The sequence below is a fragment of the Barbatula barbatula genome (assembly GCF_947034865.1).
Source record: "Barbatula barbatula genome assembly, chromosome: 12".
Lineage (NCBI taxonomy): Eukaryota > Metazoa > Chordata > Actinopteri > Cypriniformes > Nemacheilidae > Barbatula > Barbatula barbatula.
Window position 1 is genome coordinate 14647827 of NC_136775.1, and position 17857 is coordinate 14665683.

General features: G+C 39.6%; 2 protein-coding genes across 2 annotated transcripts; both read left to right on the plus strand.

The window, feature by feature from the left end:
* The first annotated feature begins 327 nt into the window (after window positions 1–327).
* Window positions 328–15587, plus strand: ankrd28b (ankyrin repeat domain 28b). The gene is made up of 28 exons (XM_079470143.1): window positions 328–534; window positions 4769–4852; window positions 4956–5034; window positions 5187–5257; window positions 5454–5654; window positions 5787–5874; window positions 5963–6105; window positions 7181–7393; window positions 7530–7608; window positions 7692–7806; window positions 8657–8739; window positions 8854–8917; window positions 9008–9076; window positions 9214–9354; window positions 9438–9549; window positions 9630–9656; window positions 9741–9815; window positions 10280–10481; window positions 10577–10664; window positions 10746–10863; window positions 10980–11199; window positions 11584–11671; window positions 11750–11833; window positions 12040–12185; window positions 12268–12350; window positions 12587–12669; window positions 13244–13335; window positions 13572–15587. The coding sequence occupies exons 1-28, from the start codon at window positions 508–510 to the stop codon at window positions 13853–13855; spliced, it is 3159 nt and encodes a 1052-aa protein (XP_079326269.1). The 5' UTR covers window positions 328–507; the 3' UTR covers window positions 13856–15587.
* On the plus strand, window positions 14592–17547 carry c16h2orf66 (chromosome 16 C2orf66 homolog; the record flags this gene model as incomplete). The annotated part of the gene is made up of 4 exons (XM_079469020.1): window positions 14592–14705; window positions 16276–16385; window positions 16471–16576; window positions 17395–17547. The coding sequence occupies 4 exons, from the start codon at window positions 14592–14594 to the stop codon at window positions 17545–17547; spliced, it is 483 nt and encodes a 160-aa protein (XP_079325146.1).
* Between the last annotated feature and the right edge of the window lie 310 nt (window positions 17548–17857).

Consider the following 17857-nt stretch of genomic DNA (forward strand, 5'->3'; position numbering starts at 1 on the left):
GATCTGTTACAAATGCATCTTGATCTTATACTCAATTCAATGCAATGGATATTAAAATATAATATATAGCTATAATAAATATTTCAACAATCCAACTACCAAATTGTGACAATAATGTATTTATATTTTCAAAACTGCTTTCATTTTTAACCTTAGTGTACACTTGCATATAACCATCCACAAAGGAAGTCATACTTCTGTCTTTTATCAAATGATATCACGGTTACTAGCGACGTTTCACTTCTTTCGCCCCAATGCATTGGACCAATCGCCGTTCTTGTTACTGCCGCTGAACCTACAGGGTAACCAATCATCGTCTGTTTTCTTAGCGAGGAGGCAGTGGCGGTAATGTTATGGAGTTTTCTCTCCTGCTCATCAGTGGCATATAGGAAACGACAGGCCTACTGAAAACGCTTGATTTGTCGACAAGAACTCATCAGCATCCAGTTGGTGGTGGTGAATAATATCCTTTCAGGCCTGCATGAGAGCCAAAGAGCGCGTCAAAACATGGTGGTTCTCAAAATCCGAGACCAGGTGAGTGATGTCTCAAACAGCTTGCCGAGCTAGCAATGCTAACACGCTAGTGATCAAACCAGCAACCTCACACATTTTACAAAGTCTTTTAACTCGAACATTAAAAAGCAGAACAATTATAAAGTCCCATATTGTTTATTGTAGCTGAATATTTACTCGATACGTAGTTTTTAATCACGCTATCTCGTGCAGCAGGTATGGTATGGGATGTAGCTAGGAGCTGCCAAGCTAGATGTGCGCACGATACGAGGATAAAGGATCATGACGTATGAGGTGTTAAATATATACTTCAACAATCGATTGAAATATGAAGTCATAAATCACACTTCTGCTTAGTTATATTTTTTCGGGCAACAGTTGGTGTTTTGAGGTTGGTAAATGGTTAACATCTTTATGTGCTACTGTGTAGAAGACCGCTAACGTTACACTCTAACGGTAGATGTTTGATCGTATATCCTTTAATTCATGGGTTTTATGATACGTTCGTGTAGAATGATAACTTAATAATAATGTTTACTTAAAGCAACTTATATGAGTGCACGACAGGTGTATGATTTCTGTTAGCACTGTACCGACCCACCCACCCGCATACATTGAAGATAGATGAAATTATATAATAGTTGCAGTAGTAATAACAACAACGAAGTTATTATTGATCTTGTGTGAGGGGTTTCTAGAGCATCGAACATGTTTATATATAGATTGATCTTACATTAGACAAGCTTGTCAAATATTTTCAACATTTGACCTTTGATGACACGTTAGTTAATTACTGACGTCTTAAAGTAACCACATTTCCCTCTTCATCTGGACATCTAAACGTTGACAGGTCTTCACTGTGAATATGCTTTTGTAATTCTTATAATTTGCTCTGTCGTATTCTGCTTGGATCTTTAAGGCACGGTGAACTTGACCTTTCTTTGGACAACTCCCATTTAAATCCACTTTATAATACAGTTTAAAATTGTGTGTGTGTCCTGCTCTTTTATACATGTCTCTTCATAGGAACTTTCATTTACGTTGCGATCACATTTTGCTCGTATGCGGAAATGCCTTGCAGTGCACTCTGGTTGTACATTTTATCAGTCAAGTGTCTGTTGTTGCCGGGGAATCAAACCCATGACCTTGGCATTGATAGTAAGTGTGTGCTTAACAGAAGTAAAGCTCTGTAGTGTTGAGGTGTATTTTTGTGTTTACACCACTGCGTTGTCTCTAGTGAGGGAGGAGATACAGAAGAGCACATCTCTGTGGTGATGCCATTATCAAGGGGGGCTTTTTTATTTTTAATGGAGACATAGCACGATCCCAACGCTTTAAAAAGACATTGAAAAGCATGTGCATATGACTGAGTGCAAGGTGCATGTGTGACAAACACAGCCTTGTCTTAGCTTAGCACCATAGTGTGCCAATGATGGAGTCTTTTTCAAACTAAGCTTTCTTTAAGCACAAGGGCTTGCTTGTTGTGTTCTCACGACTCTCATTGTGAGCTTGTCATTGGCCATTACTGACAACAACCTTAACTGAATGTGCTGTATTGTGTTTGTTTTACACACATTCAATCTATAACTGACTTATATAAAAACAAGACATCTTTTTTCCAAAATGCAAGCTCTCATGTACATTAGATTTGTAATTATATTGTTTTCCATGTAGGCTATAGAATTGTTCTCAAGGGTAGTGCATGGTATAAACCCTAAGGCAAATGAACACTGGGCTGTTATCATTTTTGTCAATTGAGCAGCTAGAAACCAGTTCACAACACTCAAGAATGTGAGACTGAACACTTCCTGTTACTTTGTCATACTGCACATATTTCCCATAAGTCACAGCGAGTCTGTACCACAGTGGATGTGGAATGCATGGGTATTGTTTGTGATGCTTGTTTTTTATGGAAGTATAGAGATCTTATCCTGCAAATGCATGAGTATGTGGAGGAGTTAGGTTTCTGCACAGAATAGCTTCAAGTGTCACCGGTACGGACTGTCTCGGTTTCGAAGTGTCATTCCTTTTGTCACATGTTGTCACTGAATGTCTTAATGGAAATTGGTGAAATATTTACTGTCAATCAAATATCTGGTAAGCATGAAAAGCAAGCTTTTCTACTGTTTGGGTTAAAACAATTGAATTGTCTTCTCCATCTGTTCTCCCCACATTGGTGCACAACATCACAGAGTTTTTCACATACATTGATTTATTTGTGGCGACCCGGCACACTATCAACACTGGCCGTCCGCAAATATATTTTTTACGATTGCCCTTTACGTTTTTATTTCAGCGTGTTGATGCTCAGCGCCTCTCTCTCTCATGTTGCGTGCCAATCTGGCGTCGACACTAAGCGGCACTCTCTGTGTGGTGTGGTGGAGTTTTCAATATGCGTTCCTCCATGTACTCGCCTTTCCACGTAAACGCCAACAGTCACTCACATATCTTACTCGCAGAGAAGACGGCTGACTGAGTTTATCAGGGCTTGACGAAAGCTTAGCGTTTCCCACACACCCTTTCTCTATGTGCTTGGTGTGTCTGTGTGCAAGCTCTTCTTGCCCTCTACCAGTGAGTTTGGGGCAGTGTGTAGTAGGGGTGACCCTAAATAGTAGCCAGTTACTTAGACTGGTTACATGATACAAAACAAAAAAAGTAATATAACCAAAACACTTGGAACTTGTCATTCTCTGCACTGAAAGCAAGCATGTTGGTCAGGAGGACGGAGAAAGGGTGTGCAGGAGGAAAAGTTGAAAGGGACTTTTTGTCTTTTTAAATGGTAAGATGCTTTACTGCATTCCTTACATGCGGTAAATCAAGTAACTTTATTGGTAGTTCATTGGTAATGAACGTTTGTGAAAAATGATTCATTATTATCGAATAGTTTTGAGGCAAGATCTTGTCTTGTATTGTATGGCACAGCATTGTTACGTGATGTTTAAGGGAAATGTCCATTAATTTTACTATTTGGGGCTTCTGTTTTGAAAATTATGTTCCCTTGCATTCAGACATTTAGCCTAAACACATTTATTTTGCGCATGGTTATTTGATTCTGGCTTATTTCGTTTTTTTTTATTATAAAGGTATATTCTGTTTTAAACCAATTTTGGTGCATCAATGTAAGGCTGCACTTTGCGCTGTACCCTTAACCCCCACAGTGGATGCAACACAACAAAAGACAATAGAACATATTACAACCCATTTTAAAATGACATATGTACACACTGGATGCGGCACGGGCCGACACGACAAACCCATTAAGAACTAGCAGGTTGTCGTGTTGCATTGTGTCTGATGTAGACAGGGTGTTAATCACTCAAATACTGACCTGCTTTTTAATGACACACAATAAGAGATACTGTCAGATATTGATGTAAAAAGATTCATTGTCTCCCTTGTCACTTCTTATTATAATGATCACCAAAATAAACAGAAAAAAGTCTGAATTTGAAGTCTGTTGTTCTCCAATGCTCCAATAGCTTCGGGGGCAGGCTTACGTAAACACTGACATATTGTAGTTTAAATGCTTGCCTTTCATGATCTCCTTTCGTTTCATATCTCCCAGTTGCACCAATGGTCCAAAAGTGAGTGCGTCACACTTTTCAGACACGAAACGATGTTGTTACGTAGCATTGTGCTTTTTTAAGTGGGCATACGGAAATCCTTGATCTTTTCTTGTGGGTATACGGCGTATACCTGCTTATCACGTAGACTACACCACTGTGTCCTATCCTAACAACCCATACATCAATAGAAAGCTTAATTATTCAGCTTTCAGATGATGTAAATATCTAATTTTCGTTTTGGTTTTGTTGTCCAGGGTCCCATGTTTGTTTTTGTTTAAAAAAATAATCAAAGCTTTGAAGCAATTCCTTTATAACATTTTCTTTAGATTCATCATTATAAATCAACACTTGGAAGAATCAGACATTATTCTATTATGCTTTTCTAGTAAATACATTTGCAGAGAGGCATAAGCTGATTTTTATTTCGAATCACTCTGCACTTACAGATGCACTTACATAAGCGATTACACATGTAGTCTCATGACAACACTACCTCGAGGTGTTTTTGCTTTGGTTTGCAGTCGGATGTCTTTGGGGGAAGAGGTGCAACCATGTTTACCATCCTCAGTTAGACCAAACAACCTCAAATTCTACTTTTAAGTTCGTGCCTGAAGACTTCGCTGAAATGTCACAGTTCAACAAAGTTTCTCATTGTCAGTTTTTTTACTTAATGTTTCTCTGTGTTTCAGCCTCCCCTACTTAAAGCCATTTTCAATGTTGATCCAGATGAAGTGCGCTCACTCATTTTTAAGAAAGAGGATGTGAATGTCCAAGTAAGAATTTAGCTTAGTTACCTATTGTAGAAACCACCTGTTTATTACCAGCTAAACATATTCAGGACTCGAGAGCTTGTAACAACACTTGCATTTCTTTCAGGACAATGAGAAGAGGACACCGCTGCATGCAGCTGCCTACTTAGGAGATGCTGAGATTATAGAGCTTCTAATTTTATCAGGTAAATGCGTGTGGAATATTCATCCAGGTTATGCTTTTTTTTAAAGTGTCTGATGTTTCTTCCATTTGATTCCGGATTCTTTAGATGTGGCTTTGATTGATGTATTGTACTGTTATTCGTAATGAATTTGTTGATGTTTTGGTTGGCTGTAGGAGCGAGGGTAAATGCTAAAGACAACAAATGGCTGACTCCTCTGCACCGTGCAGTGGCCTCCTGCAGCGAGGTACGGCGATCACAGAGACAAAAAACATGCTGTAGATGTTCTTTTGGACTTACAAACACATTCTGATCCTTTAGAGTGTATATTCTTCTTTGATAAATTGTGACCTGAATTGTATTAGTCGTTTAGTTACAAGCTATAAACTTGTACATTCATCTAAAGGGAAATGAAATGCAAAATATTTTCTCTTATTCTGCAGGAGGCAGTGCAGGTTTTGCTTAAGCACTCTGCCGATGTGAACGCTCGAGATAAGAACTGGCAGACCCCTCTGCATGTGGCTGCCGCTAACAAAGCGGTACGGTGCGCTGAGGCCTTGGTGCCACTGCTGAGCAACGTTAATGTTTCCGATCGGGCCGGACGCACCGCCCTGCACCACGCTGCCTTCAGTGGCCACCTTGAGGTCAGTAAGCGTTTGCACACATATTTAAAATCTTTGAAGATTTTTCCTCCATATTGTGCTGCCATGAAAACACATTTTAATAATGTTTCATAAATACAAATTTTGTGTAAAATACACGTTTTCTGTTGTCAGATGGTGCGGTTACTGCTCTCCAGGGGAGCCAATATAAACGCCTTCGATAAGAAGGACAGAAGAGCGATCCACTGGGCGGCATACATGGGTGAGACTGAATGAAATCGTTCTCCGTTCTCTTTCAAGGCAATATTCATTACCCATTAGATCCTCACCTCTGTGTTTGTGTGTCTCAGGTCACATGGAGGTGGTGAAACTGCTGGTGTCTCATGGTTCGGAGGTGACGTGTAAGGACAAGAAGGCGTACACACCTCTTCATGCTGCTGCATCCAGCGGCATGATCAGTGTGGTGAAGTACCTCCTGGACCTTGGAGTGGATGTGAGTGTGAACATCTACCAAACTATGAATGTTTAATGCACGCTTTCATTTAAAGTGACTTTATTCTATTTCCTTTTTTTTACGTTAAACAGTATTGCATTTTAAATTTTGATTCGTTTCAAATAGGGCTGCAACTAATAATTATTTTGATAATCTGTTAGTTGGACGATTATTTTTCGAATTATCAGATTAAAAATTTAATTAGATTTTTTGAGATCAGAGATGGGAGAACTCATTTGCCTTCGCCCCCCAAAATACTGTGGATGTCTCCCTCATTAACACACCGAGGCTGATGTGTTGATTCAGGTGTGTCAGATTAGAAGCAGCCTAGTCTCTCCCAAACGTGGGAGGGAGGGGGTGCTTGGCCAAGGAAATCATATTTTTTTGTGGCATGAAAAGTGAGATATTTGTCATTCAAATGTAGTGAAATACAGTATAAAGTTTCCGGAAAAAATCATATGTATAGTACAGTACAGATTCTCAAATTAAGTAATAATAATAATAATAATAATACATTTATTTTGTATAATGCAATTAAAAGTTGCTTTCTCAAAGCGCTTCACAATAGACATCACATCATGTAAAACAACACAATTTGTAAAACAACACCACAACAACAAAAACAATTAATATAATCAAGTAAAAGCAATCCTAAAAAAAATGTTTTAAGTAGAGATTTCAAAATCGCAAGAGAATTTGCTGTCCAATTCTCAAGTAAATGTACTTCATTACCTCCCACCTCTGAACTAAATAAACCCCCAAATCAGGCTATTTATGTACTTTGCAAAGTGCAAACGCCGCAAATTGGGTTTTTCCAAATATAATCACAAGTGACATCACAGACCAACTAATCGATAACTTTGTTGAATAAAAAATTTGTTGATTATCGATTATTATCGATTAGTTGTTGCGGCCCTAGTTTCAAACATACCTCCATCCATTCGTATGGAAATGCATTTAAAAAAGTACTGTAGACTGCTCTGCACATTAAGAATGTATAGAAAACGTATAAATGCATTCACACTTAAATGAATTCAATCTCAGGTAGTCATTTAATATCTGGGTGTGATTACAGATGAATGAGCCAAATGGATATGGGAACACACCGCTGCACGTGGCGTGCTACAACGGCCAGGATGTGGTGGTCAATGAGCTGATCGAGTGTGGAGCAAATGTGAACCAGGTCAACGAGAAGGGTTTCGCACCACTTCACTTCACCGCTGCCTCGCGTCACGGGGCGCTCTGCCTCGAGCTGCTCGTTGGCAACGGCGCCGACGTTAATATCAGGGTAGGAGTTTCCATATGCTGGGAATCCTAGATAACACAGCACAGTCAGCTGGTTCAAATAAACAAAAAATCTTGTGTCGACATGTTGTTCAAACCCTAGTTGATCTGCTATGCTCCATTGTGTTTTCTTCACAAAGAGTAAGGACGGTAAGACCCCTCTTCACATGACCGCAATCCATGGAAGGTTCTCGAGATCTCAGGCGATTATTCAGAACGGTGAGTCTTCGTTTTGGCTGTTTTCTGTAAGTGAAGCGCACGGTCACGGTATCTAACACTGTCGTGTTTTTCTGTGTGTGTAGGTGCTGAGATTGACTGTAAAGATAAGAACGGGAACACTCCTCTGCACATCGCCGCTCGATACGGACACGAGCTTCTCATCAACACACTGATCACTAATGGAGCTGGTACAGCAAAGTAAGAACGAGCCTGTTAAAGCCACAATATGGAAGAATTTTGTTGTTAAATATCCCAAAATGACTTGCACGGTGTGATATATTTCATGCAGTTGTGTACTTACATTATCCCAAATGTTCCCAAGAATCCAGAGAAATGCCTATATAAAATAATGGCCCCTCCCTTGTATTTTTCGCATATCAGTGACATGATATCCGCTGCTTCGCAATACCCTCAGCTTCCAGTTGTAGAAACTACGACAACACGCAAATGCGGAAGTGGTTATACAGCATCTAGGATATGCTGTTCTGTTATTATGGATCACGATTACTCCTTGGCGAGTAAAGGAAACCCAAAAAAGCGCAAACGTAGTTGACTTTTTAAACGATGACTGTTTTAAACACATAAAACTGTGTAGCATTGCGCTACCAGATCAATTGACAGTCCGATATAATTCGCGGGCTAACGTAGCATTACATTCCACGTTTCTTGCAAGTTTATTCATAACAATGACAAAATAAAATTCATTAATTTCCTCGTCCGTGAACATGATTGCCGATCTCCATATGCCTCTGAATGGTGAAAACGACATGTCCCATAATTCCACTCTCCTACATTGCGTCATTTTGCTTCGCCTTTTGTTGTTGTTTTGAAATTGTGCCATCTAGTGGTCCAAATGTACATATTGTAGCTTAAATTATTGAGCGTAACTGCTTTTTCCCTGGCATTAAAGTTTAATTGTGTATCAAAAATGCATTTAAATAGGTGTGACATTTATTATTCCATTTATTTTAGGTATCATAAGATGTTTTAATTAGTTCCTCATCTGCCGTCTGCGTGATTGTAACTCAAGCTGTTATTGTTCCTGCAGTAGAGGAGTCCATGGCATGTTTCCACTGCATTTGGCTGCGCTCAGCGGCTTCTCGGACTGCTGCCGTAAGCTGTTGTCATCCGGTAAGCTATGACGCTGCTGAATTAGGCAGGCGGTGTGCGTTCTGTGCATGGATTGGCTTTTCTGCATTATTGCTTACAAGGATGTACTGAAGCAAGTCTCTTTTTTTCTTGCAGGCTTTGATATAGACACCCCTGATGACTTTGGAAGGACTTGTTTACATGCTGCCGCTGCTGGCGGGTAAGGATCTGAACCCACCACCTAGTGTTTTTAAAAATAATTCTCTTCGAAAGCGCATTAAAGTTTTTTAATGCGTGTTTGTCGCTGCAGGAACCTTGAGTGTCTGAATCTTCTGCTCAACACGGGGGCAGATTTCAACAGGAAGGACAGCTTTGGAAGGTGCGTTAACCTCTACTATACTATTAGTACCTGTTTAACTTCTGTCTGTCACAGGGCTTGTGGGGGTTGTTTAATTTCCTGTTAGAAAAGTGTATTTTGCCTGATAGTGAGACCTGAGCAAACAATCTCTTCTCCAGGACACCTTTGCACTATGCAGCTGCAAACTGCAACTATCAGTGCCTGTTTGCTTTGGTGGGTTCAGGAGCCAACGTCAATGAGCTTGACGAAAGGGGCTGTACCCCACTTCACTATGCCGCCGCTTCTGATGCTGATGGAAAGTGAGTTGTAGCGTCACATGTGACTTTTTGATGAGCGATGCTGTAAGAAGTGTGTATTTACCGTTCCCTCATTCCCTATCTAGGTGCCTGGAGTATTTGCTGAGGAATGATGCTAACCCAGGCATCCGAGACAATCAGGGCTTCAATGCAGTGCATTACGCTTCTGCGTACGGACACCGCCTGTGTCTGGAGCTGGTGAGGAAACACTTAAAATCGTTGCTGGAAAGGATTTCTGCTTTTAGCTTTTCAACTCACAATTTTTTTGTCTTCATTAGATTGCGAGTGAGACTCCTTTAGATGTGGTAAGTATTGTGATGGACTACATTAAAAGTCACTGCCCTGCCCTCTGCGATCTGACCTAATTAGGACTTTTGTGTCTTGTGAAGTTAATGGAAACCTCAGGGACAGACATCTTAAATGACTCTGACGTACGTGCTCCGGTCAGCCCACTCCACCTGGCTGTGAGTACAATCTCTGTCTGTTTGTTCAACAAATATTGAAAATCAACAGACGTATAGAATTGGAGACTATAGGAAACTTGCTGTGTTATCAGAAAAAAAGGATTCTGATAGCAATAATGCTTGTTCTTTGGAGCAATGCATATTTTCCGGGAAAGCTATGTTCCATGTGCTTATGATCTTTCCGCAGCCTTGATCTTTATTAGCGCAAGATAAACAAATTAGGGTGATCAGGACCTATTTCTGTGAAAACTATTTGAATGTTACTGTTAATTGGAGTCAAATAAAATGTCGGCCTAAACATTATTTGAAAAACTTGAGAAAATTTGAAAGGTTAACCTAAACTAAAATAAAAACGTCAAAATGTAAAATAATAATACAACTGAAAACAAAACTATAATAATTCAACTTTGTTTCCCTCCAATACTTGGTTGGGTTTCTCTTTTAAACGTCATATTTGTCTTTAGGCATACCATGGGCATCACCAGGCGCTGGAAGTGCTAGTTCAATCTCTGCTGGACCTGGATGTGAGAACCGCAAATGGACACACACCGCTGGACCTGGCTGCCTTTAAAGGCCATGTGGAGTGTGTAGATGTTCTCATCAACCAGGGGGCTTCCATTCTGGTGAAGGACTACACGCTCAAACGGACCCCCATACATGCTGCCGGTACGTGTTTAAGCGCTTATCTGTTATCATGGTAAATCTCAGCCTTAGGATGTGTTCAAGCGTCATGTGTTTGTATATTTTATTTTTCCTTGTAGCTACAAACGGTCATTCGGAGTGTCTGCGTTTGTTGATCGGGAATGCCGACCTGCAGAGTGCAGTGGATATCCAGGATGGAATTGGCCAGTATGTATAAGACCTACATATGATGCATATTTTGATTTATTACAAATAAAACTATACTAGTGATTCGTATGTGTTTTTTAGGACTCCTCTGATGCTTTCTGTGCTGGGCGGACACACGGACTGTGTTTACTCTCTTATAAATAAGGGAGCTAATGTAGATGCCAAAGACAAGTGGGGTCGCACTGCTCTGCACAGAGGGGTAAATCATGTTTTCTTTTAGCACCGGAAAACATTATTTTTATTCTTAAGGTACTGCTGTACTTGTTTCTGTGGTTGAATTACTTGGATGATGAGCGTATTTGTTGTTTGATTCAGGCGGTGACAGGTCATGAGGAGTGTGTGGAGGCTTTGCTGCAGCACAGTGCCAGTTTCATGGTACGGGACTGTAAGGGGCGCTCTCCGGTGCACCTGGCGTCCGCCTGTGGTCACGTTGGGGTTCTGGGGGGACTTCTGCATGCTGCCCAGTCAGTAGAGAGCATTCCTGTCATCACTGACCACCAGGGCTACACACCCCTTCACTGGGCCTGTTACAACGGTGAATAAACAGTTGCAGTCACAGGTTGATAGAGTAGATCCTGTTTCTACTGCAGTCCGTTTACATCAAATCTGATGCCAGGATGCACAAATGAAAATCACACGAAGCGTCCCTAATTTTTGGTTTACGCTCCTGAATGAAAGTAAAATATTCATTCTTGTTATTTCTGTGCGGCTGTATGGATCCCGCAATGCACAAATTTGCTATAATGCAAAAACAAGTTGTCTAATATTCTCATTTTGATTGGTGTGAGGATGTTTTTTGTGTTGTTTCGTATTCAAATCATTTTATTTTATATTTATTTATAGGTCAAATCCCAGCCAGCACAAACCTAAAATACCACCATCACATTTTCACAGATGTTTCCACTCTCATTCTTTACAGGTCATGACACTTGCGTTGAAGTGCTGCTGGAGCAGGAGTTATTCCATAAGACTGAAGGGAACACATTTAGCCCCCTTCACTGTGCTGTGTAAGTGTTTTTTTTGTGTGGGACTGTGTGTTGAATAAGTGTGGGGAGTATTAAAGCTTTCTCCTTAATGACCTTCAGTATAAATGACAATGAAGGAGCAGCTGAGATGTTGATAGACACGCTTGGTGCGGCCATCGTCATCTCAACTGACTCTAAAAACAGGTAACACGCTACCTTTTTCTTTCTCATAATGTTTTGGATATTATGTAAATATATTTTATTATGATGTATTAAGTAAAATATTTGTATGAAGCCTCAAAGTGCAATAACGGTTAAGTTTACATAATGCTGGAGTTCATATTAAAAGATGTAAAACGGTAATACATCATTTCTTCTGTGTTTCTCATTTCCGAATTTCTGTCTGTCAGGACTCCTCTTCACGCTGCAGCGTTCACAGATCACGTGGAGTGTCTGCAGCTCCTGCTGGGTAACAACGCACAGGTGAACTGCGTGGATGCCGGTGGCAAAACTCCCCTCATGATGGCTGCTGAGAACGGCCAGACTAACGCAGTCGGTGAGAGTCTGAAGTTCAGAATGAATGTGTTTGCGTGTAGTTGAATTCATCCGTAAAGTTTGGCGTTGTGTGTGTTTGTCAGAGGTGTTGGTGAGCAGTGCAAAAGCAGATCTCACACTGCAGGACGCCAACAAAAACACTGCTCTCCATCTGGCCTGCAGTAAGGTGAGAAACACTCTCATTTCTCATTTATGGTTCTTCTTCATTGAAAGACTGTTCTGCTGCATAGGGTTTGTTGTCTTTAATTTTTCTTGTCTGTGGAATACTCAGTGAAGTTGAAATAGACATGACTGACTGTAATCTGCTATTTACTGGTTGTTTATCCACGTTTTGTAATGCTGCTATGACAATGACTGCTGTCTGCCATTAGAAATGCTTTATCTTTTGTTTGCTCTCTTTAGGGCCATGAAACCAGTGCCTTGTTGATCTTGGAGAAGATCACTGACAGAAACCTCATCAACTCCACCAATGCAGCTTTACAAACGTATGTGCAGCACACAAGACATCAAAATTATTTTCGTTGTTTTACGTTCTATTTATAGGTATGTGTTTGGGTAAAAAAAATCCATTCTGTGAACTGCTATCAATATTTCTCCAATATTAAAAAATATTGTTTCTATTTTCATTAATATGCAGAAAACGAAACCTGGAGAAGCGGGTCAAAATAACAGAAAAGATGCTCTGTATTTTTTTTCAGACCTCAGATACAGCAAATAAAAGTTTATATTGACTTTGAAACATTTCAACAGTAATGTTTGTACATGCATTTAGGAAAAGTAAAAAACATTTTTTTTTACGTGGTGACCTGGAATCATATCACAGTTTTCGTGTGTCTAGTCATGCTGTCAGTCTTTCACATTGCTGTTGGATGACTTTGTCTGTCCTGAGGTTTGATTTTGTTGAAATTCAACAGACACCGGACTGGAATGACCACAATACATCTAGAAATGCTGATTAAATGAAAATTTGAATAATCTCTTTATTTTTCTGCGGCTCTATAGATATATGAAAATGTATTGTAAAAGAAATCTAAATGTATGCTGGATATTCTCTTCTAGGCCTCTGCATGTGGCCGCTAGGAATGGCTTGACTGTGGTGGTCCAAGAACTACTAGGGAAGGGGGCTAGTGTGCTAGCCGTGGATGAAAACGGTAAATGTTGATGCCTTATAATTGCAAACTTAGGAAAAGCTTGAATGTAGTTTGAATTCACAATTACTTCTACGGATACACTATATGTTGGTATATTGGTGGCAGTTTTCTTTACTAAGCTTGATGTAAACATTATCCAAGAACACAATTTTCTTGTGTTTTTATATTAATAAACCCTTATCATTTTGGCAGTTTTTGAATTCTTACAAAAAAGTCTCATCTCATTTCTCTGAAAGGCTACACTCCCGCCCTGGCTTGTGCTCCTAACAAAGATGTGGCAGATTGCCTGGCACTAATCCTGGCCACCATGATGCCAGTGTCCCCCGGAGGAGCTGCGGTGCCCAGCCTCACGTTCAGCACCATCAATCACTTCACCAGCCCCACTAAAAGCGTAACGTTCGACAGCCTGCCCATGCTCCGCTCCGAACACAGCTCCTATTGCAGCTTCAACAGCATCAGCCGCCATGACGGCTACTACAAGGACGACGAGCTAAATGACTCTGACTCCGAGACCTACTGAGGCGGAGGAGAGGCGCACATCTTGTCTTAATTACCCGGCGGCCGGCCACTCCGCAGAGCCTTAAGAGTCTCTACCTGCAACACACGCGCACAAACATATACACAAGGCGTCGTAGGCTGGTCCTCCCAGCCCCATTATTCATCAGCTCAAAGTCTGCCAGCACATCTTGTCCTTTAGCAGAGACCTCCGAGTACTCTGCTTCACCCACAAAAAGGTAATGGATCGGTGGGCGGACCCCCATTATGGCAATAACAAGACAAGAATCTGCAGCCTGGGACCAATATTTGCACAGGCAGTTTGAGACTGTCGTGATTTGGGATTCAGCTCTTTTCAACTCCTTTATGATTGTCAGGAATTGAAACAGTCCTTAACTTTAAGAGTGGGATAATTGTGATGCTTTCAGCGGTTTAAAGTCAGTGTGCACTTCTGAGTCGATCATTTACACCTTTAGGCAAAGAAATGATTTATTTTTTAAAAAGCGATTTTAATAGCAGTGAATTTCTCTGTCCCTTTGAGGAAACGAAATTACAAAGTTATTAGTTTGAAAACTGCAAGGACATAAGCATTGTAATGCTTTTGGTCACAAGCATGAGTGAAGTAAAAAGCTATTTGTCTCCATCTTCAGTTTTAGGATAAATTATTATTTTTATCTATGGTATTTATTTTTACTTTCCATGTTTTCTTCTTCATCATCACCATCATCATCTTGTGCCTTCGTAAATTACTGTATGGAAGCATGGGGCAGCTTGGAAGAACAAATCTACGAAGAAGTTACACTACGTCTGTGAAAAGCACTGAAAATGAGGCAAACGGCTCCCAGCATGCTTTGCTCCAAGATGAGGAACACTGTGTAAACCAATGGTAGAACAGCATTTGATCTCTTTGTATGTTGATATATGAATATAAATATATATTATATTTTTTCTGGCTCTTATTAACATTACGTTTTTGGGGCAGGTATTCTCGTTTTGATTTAGTAAACAAAACCACTCAATTCTTCTGTGATGGCCTGTCAGAAAACCCTTGTCTCTGTTCAAACTTTGGAACTGATGATTGAATGATTGAAACTGGAAATCTGTTTAGTACAGCTACCCGACTGAGTTGTGGGTCAGCGGGCATCCGCGTTTGCCTTTCTGTCCATTTATGTGGCAAATGGAGTGACTGGTACAGCGAGTGGTCACTGCTTGACCCTGACTCAGAACAAGAGATTCCTGTATATTTTATGGTTGATTAAATAAATAAATGAGTTGAGTAATTTGAATAATTTTTGTCTGTTCATCTTGCAAACTTGCCAGTGCATTGTACAAAACTGATTTATTTTGTCTCACTAGACCAGCATAACTTTCATGTATGTTTTAAATTATTTAATGTGTTTAAATGCGTTTTGAACGTAGATATACACTCATGTGCAAAAGGCAATAAAATAATGGTTTAATAAAAGCCAGTTAAGACAGATATTAACATCTTTTGCCGTAGTGTGTCAGTAGTAAATAGAGTTTTACATTTTTAAACATTCCTTTTGTCATTATTTGTAATAATCCATTGAGGTTTTGGTATGCACAAGAAGTGACAACAGCGGATGCTCCACACAGAGATCTAGGTTCAAAAATCTTTCTATTATTCCATGAAGAAAATTGTGAAACTGAGACAAACTAAATCCAGAAGAACTCTGGCAATGTCTCCCAAGATGCCAGAGGAAACTTTTTCAAGTCTCAGTTCATGAAAGTTCAGCACATCCTGCCTTGTTTTTTTCCCCGCCTGTAGGGTTCAGAGAGTTTGTCTCAATGTGTGCACTTCAATTACTGTCTTTTATGGAAAACTGAAAAATACTGCAATTTGTGGTAAATAGGAAACCATTTCTGAATTCAGTATCTGCGTAATGAAAAATATGTTATATTGCAGCAGTTTTCTCACAATAACCATACATTAGATAACAAACATGTATATCAAGTTTATGAGATTTATACCTTATACCACTTATCTTTAAATGGTCAAAATGAATGAATGAACCCCCAAACCAACCATACCCTAAACCTAAATGATGCTTTAAATGTACCAGCTAACAAATCATACATACACGTGATAAAACTGTTTGTCTTAAAGTGACATTCTGTGCGAGAATTGTTTTTGTAGTAACAACATTTCTGGTTGTCAACGTTCCCCCTGCACAATATTCATTAAAATATTTTCTTTAATTTCACCTCCATGTTGAACACATCCGGCAGTTTTTAACATCATGCCCCTGTAAAGGTTAAATCCATGAATACCACTGTCATTATTTGAGGCTATTCTAAGCTGTACGTCTCTAAGGGAGCCATGATGACGCTATAAAGTAGCTTAATTATATCAATTATGGCACTCTTTGAACAAAAAGAAATGCCAATTTGTCAGAAGGTGAAAATTGTTCACATGTGGCATAGGTTGTACACTGTATAAAAGCAAGCGAGGAAGCTTTTTGGAAACAGAGGCAACCCAGCTTCAAACTGAGCCCGTGGGAACAGGCGCTGCAAACATGTGAGGTTTTGGTCAGGTTAAGACGTTTTGGTGGTCTGAGGCAGGTGATGGTTTGAAAAGCCCAAAGCTGTGGTTGTAATGTCTGTGTGTTGTGCATCCAGGTTGACACTGTTGGCTCTGATGACACTGTTGATGGTCCCTGTTGAGTCGAACGTTTCCAACACAGATGAGTGGAGATCTCTGAGCAACCCCCAGAGCCGGACCCTGGTGAGTCAAACATCTCTGTTGATTCTTTATGTTTTAATCTCTGTGTTCATGCAGTGATCAAGTTCTGCTCATTTTGAAAGTAAGCATTTAGAGTGAGCTTTTAGAATATCTGTGCATCTGCTAGTGGATACATGACAGGACATGAATTTGTCATTTTAGTTTATTTCTCAGTTTTGCCAGGTTAGGTTTGTCAGTCAAGTCAAAGTGCTGGCTTGTGTTAGGTTTACACTTGCATGTGTTGCGCAAATTGATATTTATGCATGATTTTGATAACTCAAATTATCCAACCAGAATTTATACCTAGTGTGCATGCATGTATATTATCAGTCAGATGTTTTGCCAATCGTACACTGTAAACGCTGTAGTTATGCAGCTAGTTGCCAGTAACTTACTGTAGATTTATATTTATCTAATTTATTGGCAACAGTTTGTTTGTTCAAAGATAAATGAACATTAAAAATGAACAAGTCTTTATCGTTACAAAAAACCTGATCAAATAACAGCCTAATGCAAAGCATCCTGGGAATCAGAAATCCACATAAGCCTTTTTCTGTTTTTGTTCTATTTTGGTTCCCAGAATGCTTTGCACGAGGCGGTTATTTATACGTTTTTTTCTGTAAGGATAAAGACTTGTTAGTGTTTTATGATAATTTATCTTTAACTGTTTCCGGTGAATTACATAAATGTAAATCTACAGTAAGTTACTGACAAACTGCTGCCAATAATACTGAAATTTCTACAGAAATTCTTTACAATGTATTATTCTGTAATCTGTGCTACACTTTAGGTCCATCTTCTGTTGAATCTGTGATCTTCAGTTTTTCCAGATTCTCCAGTCGTATCTTGAAGGCAGAGAGAGTGAAGCTCAAGCAATGGGCAGGAAAGCCAATGTGAAGGAAAACAGAAACAGCAACATTGCAAACACTGACAAATACAACCTCTTTGTGCATAATGACATCTATGATGTTTAGATGAAGAGTTAGGTAACCAATGTCCTAGATTTACAACGAAATAAATGATGTAGTATTGTTTAAAATATGTTAGTCATTATGTCATTTTGATGTTTTAATGACCTCTAACATAGTAAAAACTCTTGCTTGACAATTTTCTGCCTGTTTTCTTTTCCATAGTGGAGAATAGAATGTGTTATTAATTAATATCAACTACAGGCTATTAAATATTGTAAAAACAGCAAAGCTAGGATAGCAAGCACATGTTGAGTGATATGATTTATTACTATTTGAATAATAGGAGACAATCAAAACAAAGTCACAAACAATT